Raw genomic sequence first — 16,462 nt, forward strand, 5'->3', positions numbered from 1 at the left:
GTATTACTGCTGCTATCACTGTCATGGAACAAGTACTTGTTGTTCATATGTGCAGTATAACTGGTATGCTCTGCAGTATTCATGTTAATTTGTATGGTCAGTAGATGAAAGGGAAAGGAATAAAAATGTTAAACTTTTTAATTAATGTGCAAGACTGGTTCCTTCAAAAGAATCTGAAAACTATATGAAGATATTTATATCATATTTATTTCAGTATGTAGTGGGTTTATAATTTATTCTGACCCATTTTAAAGTCTGTCCTGAGATAAGATCTAATAATTCATTTCTGTCCTGTCCATTTTGATAATAGATCTGATGCTGAAAGTACAAATGTGCACCTTGAAGCTTTGCAAAAATTGGCACTGGCACTAGAGGAAAGAAGATTTGCTCTGGAAGATATGAAAGATCAGAAACAGAAGATGATAGAACATCTGAATCTTGATGACAAAGAATTAATAAAGGAGCAATATGGTCACTTCGAGCAACGCTGGACTCAGTTGGAGGACCTTGTCAAAAGGAAAATTCAAGTTTCTGTTTCAACCTTAGAAGAGCTCAGTTTGGTGCATTCCAGATTTCAGGAACTAATGGAATGGGCAGAGGAGCAGCAACCTAGTATCTCAGAGGCTCTTAAACAGAGCCCTCCTCCAGATTTGGCTCAGAGTCTTCTCATGGATCATCTTACCATTTGCAGTGAGCTTGAAGCCAAACAGCTTGTTCTGAAGGTGCTTGTGAAGGATGCTGACAGGGTGATGACCAACCTAGGGCTCAATGAAAGGCAGGAGCTGCAAAAAGCACTTTCTGATGCACAGCACCATGTAGAATGTCTCAGCGATCTGGTTGGCCAGAGGAGAAAGCACCTCAATAAAGCGCTGTCTGAAAAGACCCAGTTTCTCATGGCAGTCTTTCAGGCTACAAACCAAATTCACCAGCATGAGAAGAAGGTAACGCTTCCAGAACACATTTGTCTGTTGCCAGAAGATGTGACCAAACAGATCAGGACTTGTAAGAATGCCCAGGCTAACCTGAAAGCCTATCAAAATGAAATCACAGGGTTGTGGGCTCAAGGAAGGGATTTAATGAAAGAAGCAACAGAACAAGAAAAGAGTGAGGTGTTAGGTAAACTGCAAGAACTACAGAATGTGTATGACACCGTTTTACAAAAGTGTAATCAGAGATTGTTAGAGCTGGAGAAAAATATAGTTTCTAGGAAATATTTCAAAGAAGACTTAGATAAAGCTTGCCATTGGCTAAAACAAGCTGATATTGTCACATTCCCAGAAGTCAATGTAATGAATTCTAACTCTGAACTATACAACCAGTTGGCAAAATACCAACAGATTCTTGAGCAATCTCCAGAATATGAAAATCTGTTACTTGCACTGCAAAGAGATGGCCAAGAAATCCTACCATCACTTAATGAAGTAGATCATTCTTATCTGGATGAAAAACTTAACATTCTCCCTCAGCAATTCAGTATTGTCACTGCTCTGGCAAAAGAAAAATTATATAAGATTCAGGAAGCAATTTATGCCAGAAAAGAGTATGCCTCTTTGATTGAATTGACAATTAAAGCTCTGACTGAGCTAGAAGATCAGTCTATTAACATGGACAAAGCTCCAGCTACTGTTTCAGCCAAAGAAGCTGTGTCACTCCAGCAGGCCTACAGAGATCTCTTAGGTGAAGTGGTGAGCCTTGGTGCAGCAGTGGATGAACTAAACCAGAAGAAGGAGGCCTTTCGAAGCACTGGCCAGCCGTGGGAGCCAGATGAGATGTTAAAACTTGTCACACTGTATCACAAGTTGAAGAGGCAAATAGAACAGAAAATAAACCTGTTGGAAGACATGATAGAAGCATGCCAGGAGCATGAGAATATGTGTATGCAGTTTGAGGCACAACTAGAGGCAGTGAAGAAGGAGCAGATTAAGGTAAATGAAGAAACGCTCCCAATAGAAGAAAAGTTGAAAATATATCATTCTCTGGTGGGCAGCTTGCAAGACTCAGGGAGTCTTCTCAAGCGAATAACCGAACATCTAGAAGCCCTTTCTCCTCAGCTTGACTCATCTGCATGTGAGACAACAGATCACCAAGTGCAGTCTTGGCAAGAGAAACTGAAGTCTTTGCATGCTGCCATTAGTGACACTGTGATGGAGTGTGAGAACAGACTTGTGCAAAGCATAGACTTCCAAACAGAAATCTGCCGCTCCCTTGACTGGTTGAGATGGGTGAAAACAGAACTTAATGGAACATTAAGTTTGGACCTCAAACTGCAAAGCATCCAAGAAGAAATCCGAAAGGTTCAGATACATCAGGAAGAAGTGCAGTCAAGCCTGAGAATAATGAATGCACTGAGCAATAAAGAGAAAGAGAGATATATGAAAGCAAAGGAACTGATACCTGCTGACTTGGAAAACACTCTTGCTGAGCTGACAGAACTAGATGGTGAAGTTCAAGAAGCTATACACATGAGACAGGTTAGTCATTAGTTTCTTGCTCACAAAGCTGAAGAAGATGGCTCTCTGGCTTGATGTTTGTAATCATCATGAAAAGATTGATTTTAATAATCCTGTTGGTTTGGGTTTTTTAATGACTTAGGTTGTGGCCTGTTGACATGGATGACTCAGCGGGGGGTGGGGCTTCTGTAATATGCATTTATACCTGCATGTAGAGGTGCAGACTCACTCAAAACCTTCCGTGTAGTCTCTCCGGTCCTGTATTTTAGATATAATAAAGGGGGAAAAAGCAAGCAATGGGCAAAATCCAGATTTACAGCAGAGGGTATTTTTGTTGCTGCTGTGAATTTTATGTCTGTGATCCTCTATATAATTTTCCCTTTTATTTCAGGCTACCTTGAATAAATTATATAGCCTCTGCCAAAGATACTACCAAGTGATGCAGATAGCAAATGACTGGCATGAAGATGCTCAGGAATTTCTACGTTTAGCAAGAAATGGTCTTGATGTTGAGAACTCTGAGGAAAACCTAAGGAACCACCTTGAATTTTTCAGTACAGAAAGTCAGTTCGGTAATCATTTAAAGGAGTTACAGGGCCTTGTGTCAGAGATAGAGCCCTTTATCCAAGACACAGCCAGAGAGCAGCTATTGCAGAATGTAGCTGCATTGGAGGAAAAGGCCAAAGGGACAAAGCAAGAAGCCAAAGCCCAGCAAGAGCAGTTGCAAAGGTATATTAATATTTTTTTTTTTTCTTTCATTTTAATATCACCTTGTTAATGATGAAAGAAAGCGATCACAACATTAAGCAGAGTTTTGTAAAATGTTTGTGCTTTGATGAGAGAAGTGGGTGTTGGGATACAGAGCTCTTGGACTCTGGCACTATCTCATTAGATGTGCGATCCTGAGGAAGCAATGATAAAATTATATAAAGCTTAGAAAAGAACTGAGAAGAAGAGTAGGGAGTGGCTGTCCCTTTTTTAACCTGGCACAAGACCTATGCAGAAACAAATGAAATTGAAGCAGACATTTTTAATTAAAAAGAAATACCTTTTTAACCAGCATAACTATATTACTTATTATTCCTGGAAGTTCTGGATTCCAAAAGTTTGTGTGGGTTTTAAACACATAGGCAAAGTCACTGAGGAAAGTTATATTAAATGCCCAGCTGTGTCTGTAAGGTACAGTTGAAAATCAGGAGTATATGTTTCTATGTATGCTCTTTCCTGATAATCTTTCTTTTTCTTGGAAAATGCTGTACAACCACAAAACTAAGCAGTTAAATTGAAAACTAGGTTCAACAATATTCCTGATTTTCAAATGGTTTTATATTGCTTTTTTTTTTTTTTTTTTTTTTCTGGAACTGTATTTGTTTAAGGTGTGCTTCTGAGTGGCAGGAGTACCAGACAGCAAGACAGAAGGTTATTGAAGTGATGAATGAGGCAGAGAAAAAGTTATCTGATTTCTCAGTAGCTAAAGCTGCTTCTTCTCATGAAGCAGAAGAGAAATTGCAAACACATAAGGTAAGATACTGAAAATTATATGAAATCCTTTTTCTTCAGTGAAAATGAATGTATATGTAGGTCCCTACCTACGGCAACCTGAATTTGAGTTTTTAGATCTTTTCCTGTAGCACTTAAGTGTGTCATAGCACAGCAAGAAGTGCTTTGTGTTGTGCAGAACACATTTTATTTGTGGGGTGACTGAGACAGGTATTTTTAATTGTTTTTCAGCTTAATGTCTGTCTATGTGCCTATTACTGTAAAGAATGGGAAGGAACCAAGAAGTTTCTAAAAGCCTTAGGTGCATAGCCGCAAAATTGTGTACCCTACAGGAAATTGAGATCAGTAGAAACATCTATCTACTTTGATTCACATGGAATACTTCTACTAGGACAGGAAGGGTTGGGGTTTAATATTAGCTGTTGTTTAGTCTAAGAAAAAGAAATATAACTTGAAAGAATTACTTTCTCCTCTAGTATTTAGGGTGATAATCAGTTGCCTTAATATGATTAGTGACACTTCAGACATCCTGTCTGGTCTCCAGCTGTGTCTCTGTAAAGGTGGGAATCTCCCCAAAGGGTAGTGTCATGTCTGCTAGCTTCCTGAGAATATCCTGATACTCTTAGACATCTAAAATGGCATTAAAGATAAACATGACATAAATGTATGCTTGAAATGCTGGAGTTTCAACCCCAAGCCCCAAATGAAGGTTGACGTATGGGTGATTCCCACAGCCCTTCACAAAGGGGGGGTGAGTTTGCCTTTAGGCTTCCCTCCAGGGTGCGGCTGCCTTGCAGGGAGAGCCATTGGGTGAATGAGCCCCAGGTGTCCCACATTCAGTAAGCAAAGGTCAGGTGTCCCACTTAGGGATAAAAGCTGGGACCACTTGCAGGAAGGGGCAGTGTCTGTCTGTGAGGTAGATGCACTTTGCAGAGTTTCCTGTTGGGGAAGGACCTCCTGCCTCCCTGGAACTGGGCTCCAGTCAGGTCTGGCTTTTGTAAACACAGGCTGTGTAGAGATTCAGTATGTGGCTTCCTTGGTCTTGTGTATTTGGCATGTTGACTTGGTTGTCTCCCGTTCCTTCTATGGGAGACTGCATTTCACCATTTATTCCATCCATTGCTGGTCGTGTGGTGTCATTGTTGGTGTCAGTGGGATTGATGTCGATTATGTATAATCTGACTGATTTTTTTGTACCCCCAGCACTCACCCATGTACTGACCCTTTTGTATCAAATACAGTTTGGTTATTGGTTCATCTTTATGCTGCCTGTGTCCTTTATGCTAGGCCTGGTAATTGGCAAAACAATGCTTAAACACCTGAATTGCTTCTTTCATTTTTATACTCTAATAGGAGTCAGTCTTTGGTATGAGAAGGGTCCTGAATACTCATTTCCATCCCTTTTGAGGGGCAAGCAAGGAAGAGGAAATCTGATTACACCAGATTGCTGCTTCTTCCAGAGAGTTACACTTTGGACCAGGTCCTTCAAGTAGCTGTAGCTGATATATTTCTTAAGAAAAATAGTGACACCTAACCACCTCACTCAGCATCGAGTAGTACATACCTACTTTTGTCTGCAGGGGATGCAAGTGGCTCATCTGCCTGCAGTGTGTTGAATAGTTATGTATTGGGTTATAAAAGAGGAAAACAGTGCTTGTTTTTTACTTTTCAGACTCTTGTGTCTGTAGTGAATTCTTTCCATGAGAAGATCACAGCTCTGGAAGAAAAGGCTTTACAGCTGGAGAAAGTCAGCAATGATGCCAGTAAGGCAACTATAAGTAGATCCATGACAACAGTTTGGCAGCGCTGGACACGGCTTCGCAATGTAGCCCAAGAACAAGAGAAAATTTTGGAAGATGCAGTGCAGGAATGGAAAGACTTTAATGATAAGGTAACCTCTGGTCTTGGTAAATCTTCCTTTGTTAACTGTACATATTTTTTCACTCATTATACTGCCTTATTAATCACCTTATGGTAGTGAAAGCTTATGGCAGGAATACAGTGATTTTCCTCAGGTCATAGAAAAAAACAGGTGTGGAAAACCTAGGTTTAGAACCACTGCCTCCAAGGTTTGCACTGTTCTTCTATATGCATACATGTATGGTAAATACAGAGTTGTTTTGGTTTCTGATGGTTCTTCAGAATCTTCTCCTCTATTTTTCCTGTCCCCAGATGGTCTATTCTAGATGAAGTCAACCTCTTTTTTTTTTTTCCTTTTTGTTTTCTTTTCCTCCCTGAAGAGTATGAGGTTGCTATTTTGAAGTTTATGCAGTGATATTATTGCCTGTCACAGCTCATTGATCATGTTTTCTTCCTTATAGATTATCTGACTTTTTATCTGTTGTTGTCCATTATTTTATGCTCAGATTGCAGATTCTCTAGGAATGTGGATAATCTTTTTGTTAAATATATCACTTGTGCCCAATACCAGTCTGCCCTGGGGTAGAGCTATAGGCCCTATGGCAATAAAGATAATAAATGTTAAAAAAATATGAGAAGTCACTCATCACTTGACAAAATAATCCCTTAAGAAGTCCTAGTCCACCATGAAGAGCTGGGGCTAGCTAGCACATTAGAGCATAGATTTATATCTGCTGTAGAGACTGCTGCACAAGCCCTGTTCCACAGCTGCTTTACAGCATCTAAATGTACAGCACTGTGTTTAACACCTTTTGGTATCAGTTGTACTAGCTTCTTTTTAATTTCATTACTGCCAAGACTGCATCTCTTTCCATAGATTCAGAAAGCCACCATAGCAATAGATCAACTACAAGGTCGCTTACCAGAAAGCTCTGTAGAAAAAGCATCCAAGGCAGAGCTCCTGGAACTCCTGGATTACCACAGCACTTTCCTTCTGGAGGTGGAGCATCAGCTGTCATCTCTGGGCCTGCTCAAACAGCATGTTGTCAGCATGCTTCAGGATGTGGAAATAAAGCCTCTGTCTCAGGAGGAACTGCCAGTCATGCAAGAAATCAAAGCAATGCAAGATCGATGCCACAAGTAAGGCAATATTTTAAAAGATTCACTAGACAAATGGTACCTCACAATTCATTAATAAGAGTTCACATATCATTTTTATTACATTAACAATTACAATGCCTAAAATAAGTATCAGTTATTATATTTAAAATAAACAGTTTAATTTTAAGATATTTAATTAATTTTGAAAGACTTTTTTACCAATATTCTTTGTTTCCATCAGCAGGGGTATGCATTTTAGAATATATACTTCTTGCCTTGCATAATAATAATAATAATAATAATAACTTATGTAAAAGCTGTATAAACTCCATTAAAGTTATAACTGATTTTAAACACTTTCATTGCATATCACCATTAACAGTGACCTTTTAATTTTTTTGTATCCTAAATTTGGATTAGTTTATCACTTTGTTTCCCCTGTTGGAAGCACCTAGGTACCAAAAGTAGATATCCCATGAAATTTACAGAGGAATTTAGTGCATATGCAAACAAAATATGGTTATATAAATGTTTATCTAAATCTAAAATGTTTTCCTGTCATGTATAAAACAGGAACTTTTATGGCTAAGTTTGAGGACTCATACCCACCTCATAATTTGACTAAGATGCATTAACTGGATCTCCACAGTGGGAGGAGGAAGAGAGAGTCAGAAAATGAAAAAAACCTGTAAACCCTGCACTTAGCCTGTGCAAAATTCATTGTGTGCATGAGTAACCGACTACAGTAGAATAGCAATCTCTGTAGAAAATGTGTAGATATTGACACTTTTGTAATTCCATTCTTCCCTTAGAATTGGTTTCTGAGAAATAGGGTCTGTGATGACCTTATGCTCATGTAAATAAGACATGATTCAGCTATGAAAGGTTATACAAATATAGATCAAATATGGGAATATCAAAGATCCATGCCATGTACATAAGAGCTACAAGTAGTCCTGTAGATCATTCACAGAGCTGTCATCTGAAAAAGACTATTTTTTACAGGAGATCAAAGTTCTTGAGGAAAGTGCAGAAATTCTGTCTTAGTGGAAGAGTCAAGATAGGTCCCTGGATGAAATATGGTGTTCAGATATTTGATCCATGCCTTAGCCTAGGTATTCTGCCAGTGCAAATCCCACCAATAAGGGTGGAATTTAGCTCACTTTATTTTCGATTATAGATATCTGAACTGGTTAATTCTCACTCTCTAACTAATGGAGAGAAATAGAGAGATCTAAAATACAGTTTTTCTTACCTATTTTAGAAGTTTCTTTTAGAATGATGATGAATCATCCTAAATCATGCTCTAGAATTGCCTGCTTCCTCCACTGGCAATGAGGGCAGCCTGTGGTGATGGACTCAGATGTAGGTGTCTGTATTGTAAACATTTGCATTTCTTCAAAAGAATTGTGCTCTCAGTGTCAAAATACATAAAACTACTAATTAAACGGAATGAATTAAAGAATGAATGTGAGAAATTTTAGTGTGCTGCTTTAGTAGTCTGTTGCAACAGTGCTTTTTATTAGTCTGGATGTGAAGCTATCAATCATTATCTTCATTAATTTTTTGACAAAGCAATGGTTTTAGACATTACTTAATTCTTTAAAAATAGTTATTCTTTCTTTGTTTCTGAAGTATGCAACAGAAAGTGAAAAAAGGTGTGAAGATGGTGAAACAGGAGCTGAAGGAGCGTGAGGAGGTTGAAGGAGAGATTAATATTGTGAAGTCCTGGATCCAGGAAACAAAAGAATATTTATTAAGCCCTGATGTAGAAGTGGATACTCAACTTCAGGAGTTGCAGGTATATCAAATTTCTAAATTACAATATTTATCTTCATTGTAATCTACTAGTGAGTGTTAATAGTTCAAAACCACTATGAATTCAAATTAGACAATATTAATTAGTTTTTAAGTAAGCTGCTAGACAAATTTATAAAGCATGAAGTAGCTGATGGGCTGTAATACCTTATTTTAAAGATAATATATATTTAAGTATTTGCATTTATACAGTTTTGCATACTAGCATATTGTTTAGTGATTTTTCTCTTCTCATCTAAAGTATGTGGGAACTATAGACTGTGAATGAAGAGAATGTGACATTTATTTTTGATCTTGGCAGTTTGGGATGGGGCAGTAAACAATTAAATAAAATAAACTCATTTCACTGGAGGTGCTGAAAACTTTACATTTTCTATATACATGTGGTCACATAGGAACAGAGAACTGGACAGTCATAAATAAGAATCCAAGGAATCCCAAAATAAAATTATTTTTAATGAACTAATTAAGAATTTGAAAGCAATTAGCTTTGTTGCAAGCTGCATGCAATATCTGCATTTGCAAAGTTTACACAGATATGTTTTTCCCATTATTCTTAATACTATTTTTTCTATCATTAGTCTCTCCTTGGTGAAGTAACTACTCATCGCCAGGCTGTTGAAAAAATGGCTGAACAACAACAGAATAAGTACTTGGGGCTTTATACCATTTTGCCTTCTGAACTCTCTCTTCATTTAGCAGAAGTTGGGCTGGCCCTTGTAACTATACAGGATCAGGTAAAGCATAGTAGAAAAATGCATTACAGATCTATAGCCCTTCTTTAGACTTTATAACTTAGTGAAATACAGTATCCAAGTGTGATCAAACTATGACACCATAGAGTAGTTTTATTACCTTCTTCCTCTAAAATAAAGTAAGTTAAATGAAAGTTAATCTTTCAGGAGGAGATTTCTGGTTACTGAATTTAATTCTTATTGTTGACAGATTCAAACCAAAGAAAGAGAAACTCAACAGATCAAAACACTGAATCAAGAGTTTGGTCAGAAAATCCAGGGGATAGCAAATGAACTAAATGCCATTCTTTCCAAACTGAAAAAGAAAACAAATGATATAGCACAAGCTAAACTTGAACAAAAGGTAAGACAAGGCTTGCCTCATTTGGTTGCACCATAAATTCTTCTGATTTGGGACAGTCACTTCATACCAAAGTTATATTTGTAAAGACTTGCATGACACATTATTTAATGTAATTCAGCAGAAGAATGGACAGAAATAAGGGTTGACTAATGAAATTTTTAAGTTATTTCTTTTCAAACTAGCCCATACAGGGACTTGAGTAAGTAACAGAACTTGGGGGACGTAATTGATAGTAAAAGCAAGTCAGATGGACAAAGTTACGCTGTTCCCTCTAACTAATGAGTACGACTGCAATCTGGGAAAGCCCAAGAGGCTCTCAAACTGCTCCTTGTCCATCTGTACTGAAAAGACCATTCTTTACAGTACACCTTTACTTGCGATAAATAGAATTTTACTTAGCTAGTAGTCCATCTCATATAATTTGGTGCAATTATGAGGTAAAGTACTACTGGTGTGGTTAAGGGTAATGCAAAGGATTCGTGGTTCTTTTTGTAGGTTTTCTTAATCTTAGGTGTGTACCACACTTAGAAAAGCTCATCTATACTGAGGTGTAATGGCCAAGTTAGGTTTATTATATGAGAGTGTGGGATTTTTGGGGGAGGAGGGATGGGGGAAGGCTTGGTTGAGGGTGGGGGTTTTTTTTGTTGTTGTTTGGCTTGGTTTTTTAACTAGTCAAAGATAAACTTGACCAAGTTACTGTCTGAAAATAAGCATGACATACCAAAGAGGAAAAGATTTGGCATGTATGGTATGTAAAAAATGACCCGTTTATTTTCATGAGTTGCTCTCAGTATGCTCCATACCATTTGCTTTACAGGAGGTGTCACTGAAATATATGCCTTTAAATTTTGTGTAACTTCTTTATTCCAGTACTTAAGCAGAAAGCCAGTGAATTGTGCTTTCCCATGTTGCATAGATGAAAACTGTCACTGGAGATCTAGTAAAGTTCCCTCAACTGCATTTATGTTAGTGCTCAGCTGATACTCCTGAGATTGGATTGGCTTTGATTATAGCAGTAGATATTTTTATATTACAAATGAAACTGACTGTGAAAAATAAAATAAAAATCAGCTTTAAATCCATGTGACTGAAGTGAAATGGATCCTCCCTTTGCTTCTAAACAGCGTATAAATTCTGCATGGTTTCTATAGCAGAGACATTTTCTATGCCTGCCTGAAATATGTGTGTGTCCTTGTTTAGATGAGTAGTTCATCATCTGTCTTTGTCTACGTGTAGACAGTTATGTCACTAAGTTCATGGAATAATAATAATCTTAACAGGTATCATAACTTACACTCTAAGGTGTGTTTGCCAGGACAGCCCTAACTTGAAGAGCTTAAAGTAACTTCTTGAAGCACCTGTAGTTAGAGCAGTGTTCTGAATCAATTTTTGTCTGATGATTGCAATTTAAATTTCTAAAAATAATAAGAAAGGGGCTAGAGTGTTTGATGAGACTTACGTTATTTGTATGAATTGTTAACACCTTAGGTATAAAACCCAAATTTAAAAAACCCAATACCTCCTGCCCCAGAAAACTAGGTCATAAGTGTGTTATCAGTCTGTGAGAAACATGGAAAACCTTTTAGGTTTCCTTTTAAAACTTTTCAGAAACATTTTAACTATGATAAGAAAAATTAATTTTAAAATCTGTTTCTGTTGAAACAGTCTAGCATGATCCAGACTGCTCCTGTGTCAAGATCAAGCTATGAAAATGCAAGTTTAAAATGCTAATGAAAGTTTTTGTAATGTGTTTAATGAGCAATTACATATTTCTGAGTTTGTAAGAGTATATTTTAAGACAGCAATAAAATGAAGCCCCTTTCTAATAAATAAAAATCCTTGTCATGGCAATGTGTGCTGACTATTCATTTCAAAAACAAACACAGAGAGATGGCCAAGAACAGTTAATGTCACTCTGAAGTGACTCAGTCTTTTGCCTAGGGTAGGGAAAACAGCTATCCATTTCAGCCAGGAAGTCAGAGAAGAAAGAGTAATGGCACACATTTAAGAGATGACCAAACATCCTGCTGTTCTGCCTTCCTGCTTAGACAAGCATTGTTGGTTTCCAGCCAGAATAAAAAAAGAACAAACTATGGACACTTTGGACAGGGTATAAAAGTTGCAAGTTGGACTAGAAATAATTAATCAGAAAGCTAACACTTCCTGGATCACTGTTTTTCTTGTTTTTTCTGTCTAGATCCTTGGTGAAGAGTTGGACAGCTGCAGTATAAAGCTGTTGGAATTAGATGCATCAGTCCAGGACTTTGCAGAGCAGAATGTGCCGCTGGCTAAGCAGCTGGCTAACAGGATAGGGAAACTCACTGCACTGCACCAACAGACCATACGGCAAGCTGAATACAGAGCAGCCAAGCTCAGTCAGGTATGATCTCAAATCCTTTCTGCTGTTTCCTTTCCCAAGGAGAAGAAACACACAAACTTCTTAGTTATTTTCCTGTAGTTATGCAAGAATGAGCATTCCTTGGCATATCTCCTTATTAGTCAGGGCTTGCATCACACCTCAGAGAGACACAGACAGGTCAGATCAGGAGAATGTAATTCTCTGATGCTGCTTTAACATCCTCTTCCATGAATCATCTGCTGCTTGGTTCCTCTGGTGCCCTGAAAAGATTATAGACCTTCTCGCAAACAGTAGCATACCAGGAAATAGTATCTCATTGTAATTTTCAGGGCCTCTGTTTTACCATTTACCTATGTTTGGAGCATTACCAAAAAAAAAAATAAAATTGTTTTGCTGCAGTCACAACCTGTAGAGGGTGAATATAATTTGTAGGCTCAATAGTAAAGAGTAGATACAATGGCCCTGGTAGTGAATAATGTATACGCAATATTTCATCGTTCATAAAAATGCTTCCCCTGTGTTTCAAAGTCCATGAAACTCTCTTATGTATTTTTTCACTAGTTGTTGTTATCTAAATAGAGTCTAGCTAAAAGGAAATGGGTTTTCTATGGTTCTGCCATCAGTACCCTTATTATGAGTTCTACTTTCTGCATGCGTAAAGAAGCTTCTGTAGGGCTTGAAAAAGATAACTTCTTAATGATACTCCTTTCAGTTTCCTCTAAAAATTATTTTTTAAAGAGAGAAAATTACTATCAAAGTAAGAGTTCAGTCAATGCTAGTTGGTGAAGGGATTTAACCATTAGGATAGTTTTGTTCAGCACCAAGAAATCCACTTCCGATCATAAAAAATAATAGATAAGGCAAACTGCATGCAAATACAGTTCAGTCACCTAGGAATTGATCCATCCTTTGTACAGGACAAATATATAAAAATCAGTGAAATTATTCCTGCTAAGTGAGAGGAAAATTGGAACTAAAGAGTACTTTGCTAAACAGAAATCAGATTAATCAGAAAGCAGAGGTTTTGTCCTGTATCTTAAAATAAATGCAACATTTTATCTTTTTGGAAATATGATAGACTGAGTGGAAAACAGCATGTTTTAAAAAAAGGCAATTTGGTATTGACATGGAAAGAGACAAAGAAAAATAAAAAATTATATGAAGGAGGCTTGCAGTGAGCCACAAACTGATCAAGAAGGTATTTTGGAACTTGTGTGAGGCTGAAATAGGTGCAGGAAGTGTACCCTCTAGGGATATATTTGAGCATCAATGCACTCCTCCAGTGTGACCTACATTCTTACAGTGCCTCTTTTCACCTGAAATAGATATTCCTTACTGGAAGCAGACCTATTTTAACTCCATAAATACAGAACTAATTAAATTTTATTCAACAGCGTGGAAAAGTTGTTAAAACTATTCCCAAGTTAAAAACAGAAAATGAAATAAAATAATTTTTATCATTCGCTAAGAACTGTACAGAAGTATATCTTAGGCTTAAGTGGATTTTTCTTTTATATCCAGGCTGCTTCACATTTGGAAGAATACAATGAGATGCTGGAGTTCATACTGAAATGGATTGAGAAAGCAAATATCCTAGTGCACGGTAGTATAATATGGAATTCTTCCTCTCAGCTTCGTGATCAGTTTAAAGCCTACCAGGTGATTATATGAGCTATGAAATTCAAAGGCCAGTGTATAGAAGATGTTATTTTCTAAGCAGTGAAGTTTTATTTCCTACACCTTTTTTGCCTTTTTTTCTTGAAGAAGTCTTAGAATGCTAGGTTTCTTTGACTGTTCCCTGAAGTCTTAAAAACTAATTTGATTTGGACAATCGTTTTGAAGACTGAAATTAAGATGTGTTGTTGAATAATACTATGTGATGCAAAGTTGATCTCCCAAGCGCATTGGCTTCTCAATAGCTTTTGATGGAATAGTGTGTTGATACACTGTGATTCTGTCACACTAAGTACCTTATTGCAGCTAATATTCCTCTAAAATTTGAGTTCACCAAACATGATTTTCAGTCTGGGTATTTTATTTTTCTTTCTCCTTTACACTACATCCGCATAGATTTTGTTCTCATCTGATGAATTTCACAGTAAACATTCTCAGACTGATATCCAATGGATGAGCTTCTTCCAGCTGCTTCATGAACTTCTCACATCAGAGTGATTTGCTGTGACAGTGCAATTTGTTGTGTGTGGAATGTGTAAGTGTGGGATCAGTGGAGCAGTTTGATAAGGTTCAAACTTGCCTAGTGTTACATGGCCACATGAAACAAATCAAAGTATCATATAAGATGTCACATCTCACTAATGCTGAAATAAAACTGCATTAATTACGGCATTTTTATTTACATTAGTTAATTGTCAGCTGCATTCACTCACATCAGGGCAATGTAGTATGTCATGGTTTCTTATTCTGAATATGAACCTCCAAGCAATTTATTCTGAGGATAGCTAAGAGATAGCTTTTCTGGTTTGGTTTTTTTGCTATGGCTTTTTCCCTGCTCCAAAAGTTGATGAGGAGATACTGGCTTAACCAATGCCATTCCACAGAACACTTTGGGAGCTATTTTTTAGGCAGCATTAATGACTACTGCCCTGCTATAACACTGTACCCAAGTGGTTTCTGCTGCTTCCTATTAGGTACATCAGACTTCCAGAGCAAACCTATCTGTTGTGTATATTATATTTTTACAGGTAAGGCTGTATAGCAAAGCACTAGGATTAATGTGTGGGTAAGTTCAGCTGCTGCAGCTTCATGACTTACTCTTTTGTTTCCCAGTCTCCATAAACTGAAACACTTTATCATACACTCAGAAATAAGCATATTGCCTAGGCCTTACGGGAAAACAGTAGAATTTAATCGTCAGTTTACAGATTACAGATGTGTACAAATTGAGGAGTCTGCAGAACAGGAATATACTTAGGTATGTTTAATCTGAAGCTCAACTCTGTCACTGAGTTTGTTCATATCTCCATCTAGACTATGCTTGATGAGTCTGGAGAGATTCATGGTGATCTTGAGGCCATGAGTGAGAGGATTGAGTATCTGGCAAGTGTATACTGTACTGAAGGAATGTCACAGCAAGTGCTGGAACTGGGACGGCGGACAGAGGAATTACAGCAAGTAATCAAAGTGCGACTACCAAATCTCCAAGATGCTGCCAAGGTATATGAAAGCAGTTTTTCTAATGTTAACTGACAGCTAGAGTGGTGTATGCAGCATGTTTCTGAGACTATTAGCAGTGCAGATTATCTGTGGTCTATAAAGGGTATAATTGTGTTGTCTAAAGTTAGATATCTTGTGCCATTTGAGATACTGCCTTCAGGTCCTGTTCCAAACAGGGACAGTATTCCTGCAGGTGCTGTCATATCTGCCCATTCTGGATGGATGTATTGGGGATCATGGGGATCAAATGGCACTGAGCACCTAATAAATTTAGATGCTTGAAAAGCGTCTGTGTTGGCACCTACACTGTGTCATTTCCTTTAAAGATATCTAAAGCCTGCTATCTATTAATTTAGATCTGAACTGGGCCAGACCAGGATTCCATAATGTAAGACCTACCTCTACAAGGAAGCGCAATGAAAACAATGAATGAGTTTTTTCATGTCCCTGACATTTCTGTGCAGCTCTTCCATATAGATTGTTAATGTAAATGTGTGTTATGCATGTGTAATGCCTGAGGGCATGGTAAACTGGTGCAAGACACAGGGCAAAGCACAAAAGTTTTTTCTACTTACTCTTACATTCAGGGAAAAAAAATCACTTTTTTTTTCCATTGATACAAAAATTCAGGAAAAGAATATTGGAATGGTGTAATTAGTATATTTGTAGGGGTTCTTCTGCTGTCACCTGCTAGTTACACACTACTGAATAGGAAAATACCTAAAGGCAACTAAGACAATAGGCTGTCACCATTTGTTAGGACAATTGTAGCTAAGGTTAAAAATCATCCTTCTCCACATTTGACTCTTATTTCACAACATTTATAGGACATAGCAGAAATGCTGAAGCAGTCATACAGTGTAACAGACAGATTTTGAAGAAGGCTTCTTTCCATTACAAAAGCATAAATCAGTAAACCAGTATTTGAGCTGAGGTCTTTTTTTTTAATTATTTTTCATGGAACAAACCAGATATTTGAATACAAGCAAGCATAGTAGAAGTGAAACTGACTTGCTTCAGTTCCTGAGAAATACTGGAACAATTGAATAAACTATTTGGAAATTGTTATAAGAAAACATGGAGATTAATAGAAGCCAACATA

General features: G+C 37.4%; 1 protein-coding gene across 1 annotated transcript in view; it reads left to right on the top strand.

Annotated features, from left to right (window-relative positions):
- SYNE1 (spectrin repeat containing nuclear envelope protein 1) overlaps nucleotides 1-16,462 on the top strand; it is a 322,973-nt gene that overhangs the window by 192,054 nt on the left and 114,457 nt on the right. The window contains exons 78-88 of the mRNA XM_074896543.1: nucleotides 311-2,471; nucleotides 2,842-3,179; nucleotides 3,827-3,971; nucleotides 5,623-5,841; nucleotides 6,688-6,950; nucleotides 8,547-8,712; nucleotides 9,311-9,466; nucleotides 9,675-9,827; nucleotides 12,025-12,207; nucleotides 13,708-13,845; nucleotides 15,175-15,360. Of these exons, the coding sequence (XP_074752644.1) occupies nucleotides 311-2,471; nucleotides 2,842-3,179; nucleotides 3,827-3,971; nucleotides 5,623-5,841; nucleotides 6,688-6,950; nucleotides 8,547-8,712; nucleotides 9,311-9,466; nucleotides 9,675-9,827; nucleotides 12,025-12,207; nucleotides 13,708-13,845; nucleotides 15,175-15,360 (4,108 nt within the window). The remainder of the gene's footprint in view (nucleotides 1-310; nucleotides 2,472-2,841; nucleotides 3,180-3,826; nucleotides 3,972-5,622; nucleotides 5,842-6,687; nucleotides 6,951-8,546; nucleotides 8,713-9,310; nucleotides 9,467-9,674; nucleotides 9,828-12,024; nucleotides 12,208-13,707; nucleotides 13,846-15,174; nucleotides 15,361-16,462) is intronic.

The sequence above is a fragment of the Athene noctua genome, chromosome 1 (assembly GCF_965140245.1).
Source record: "Athene noctua chromosome 1, bAthNoc1.hap1.1, whole genome shotgun sequence".
NCBI lineage: Eukaryota > Metazoa > Chordata > Aves > Strigiformes > Strigidae > Athene > Athene noctua.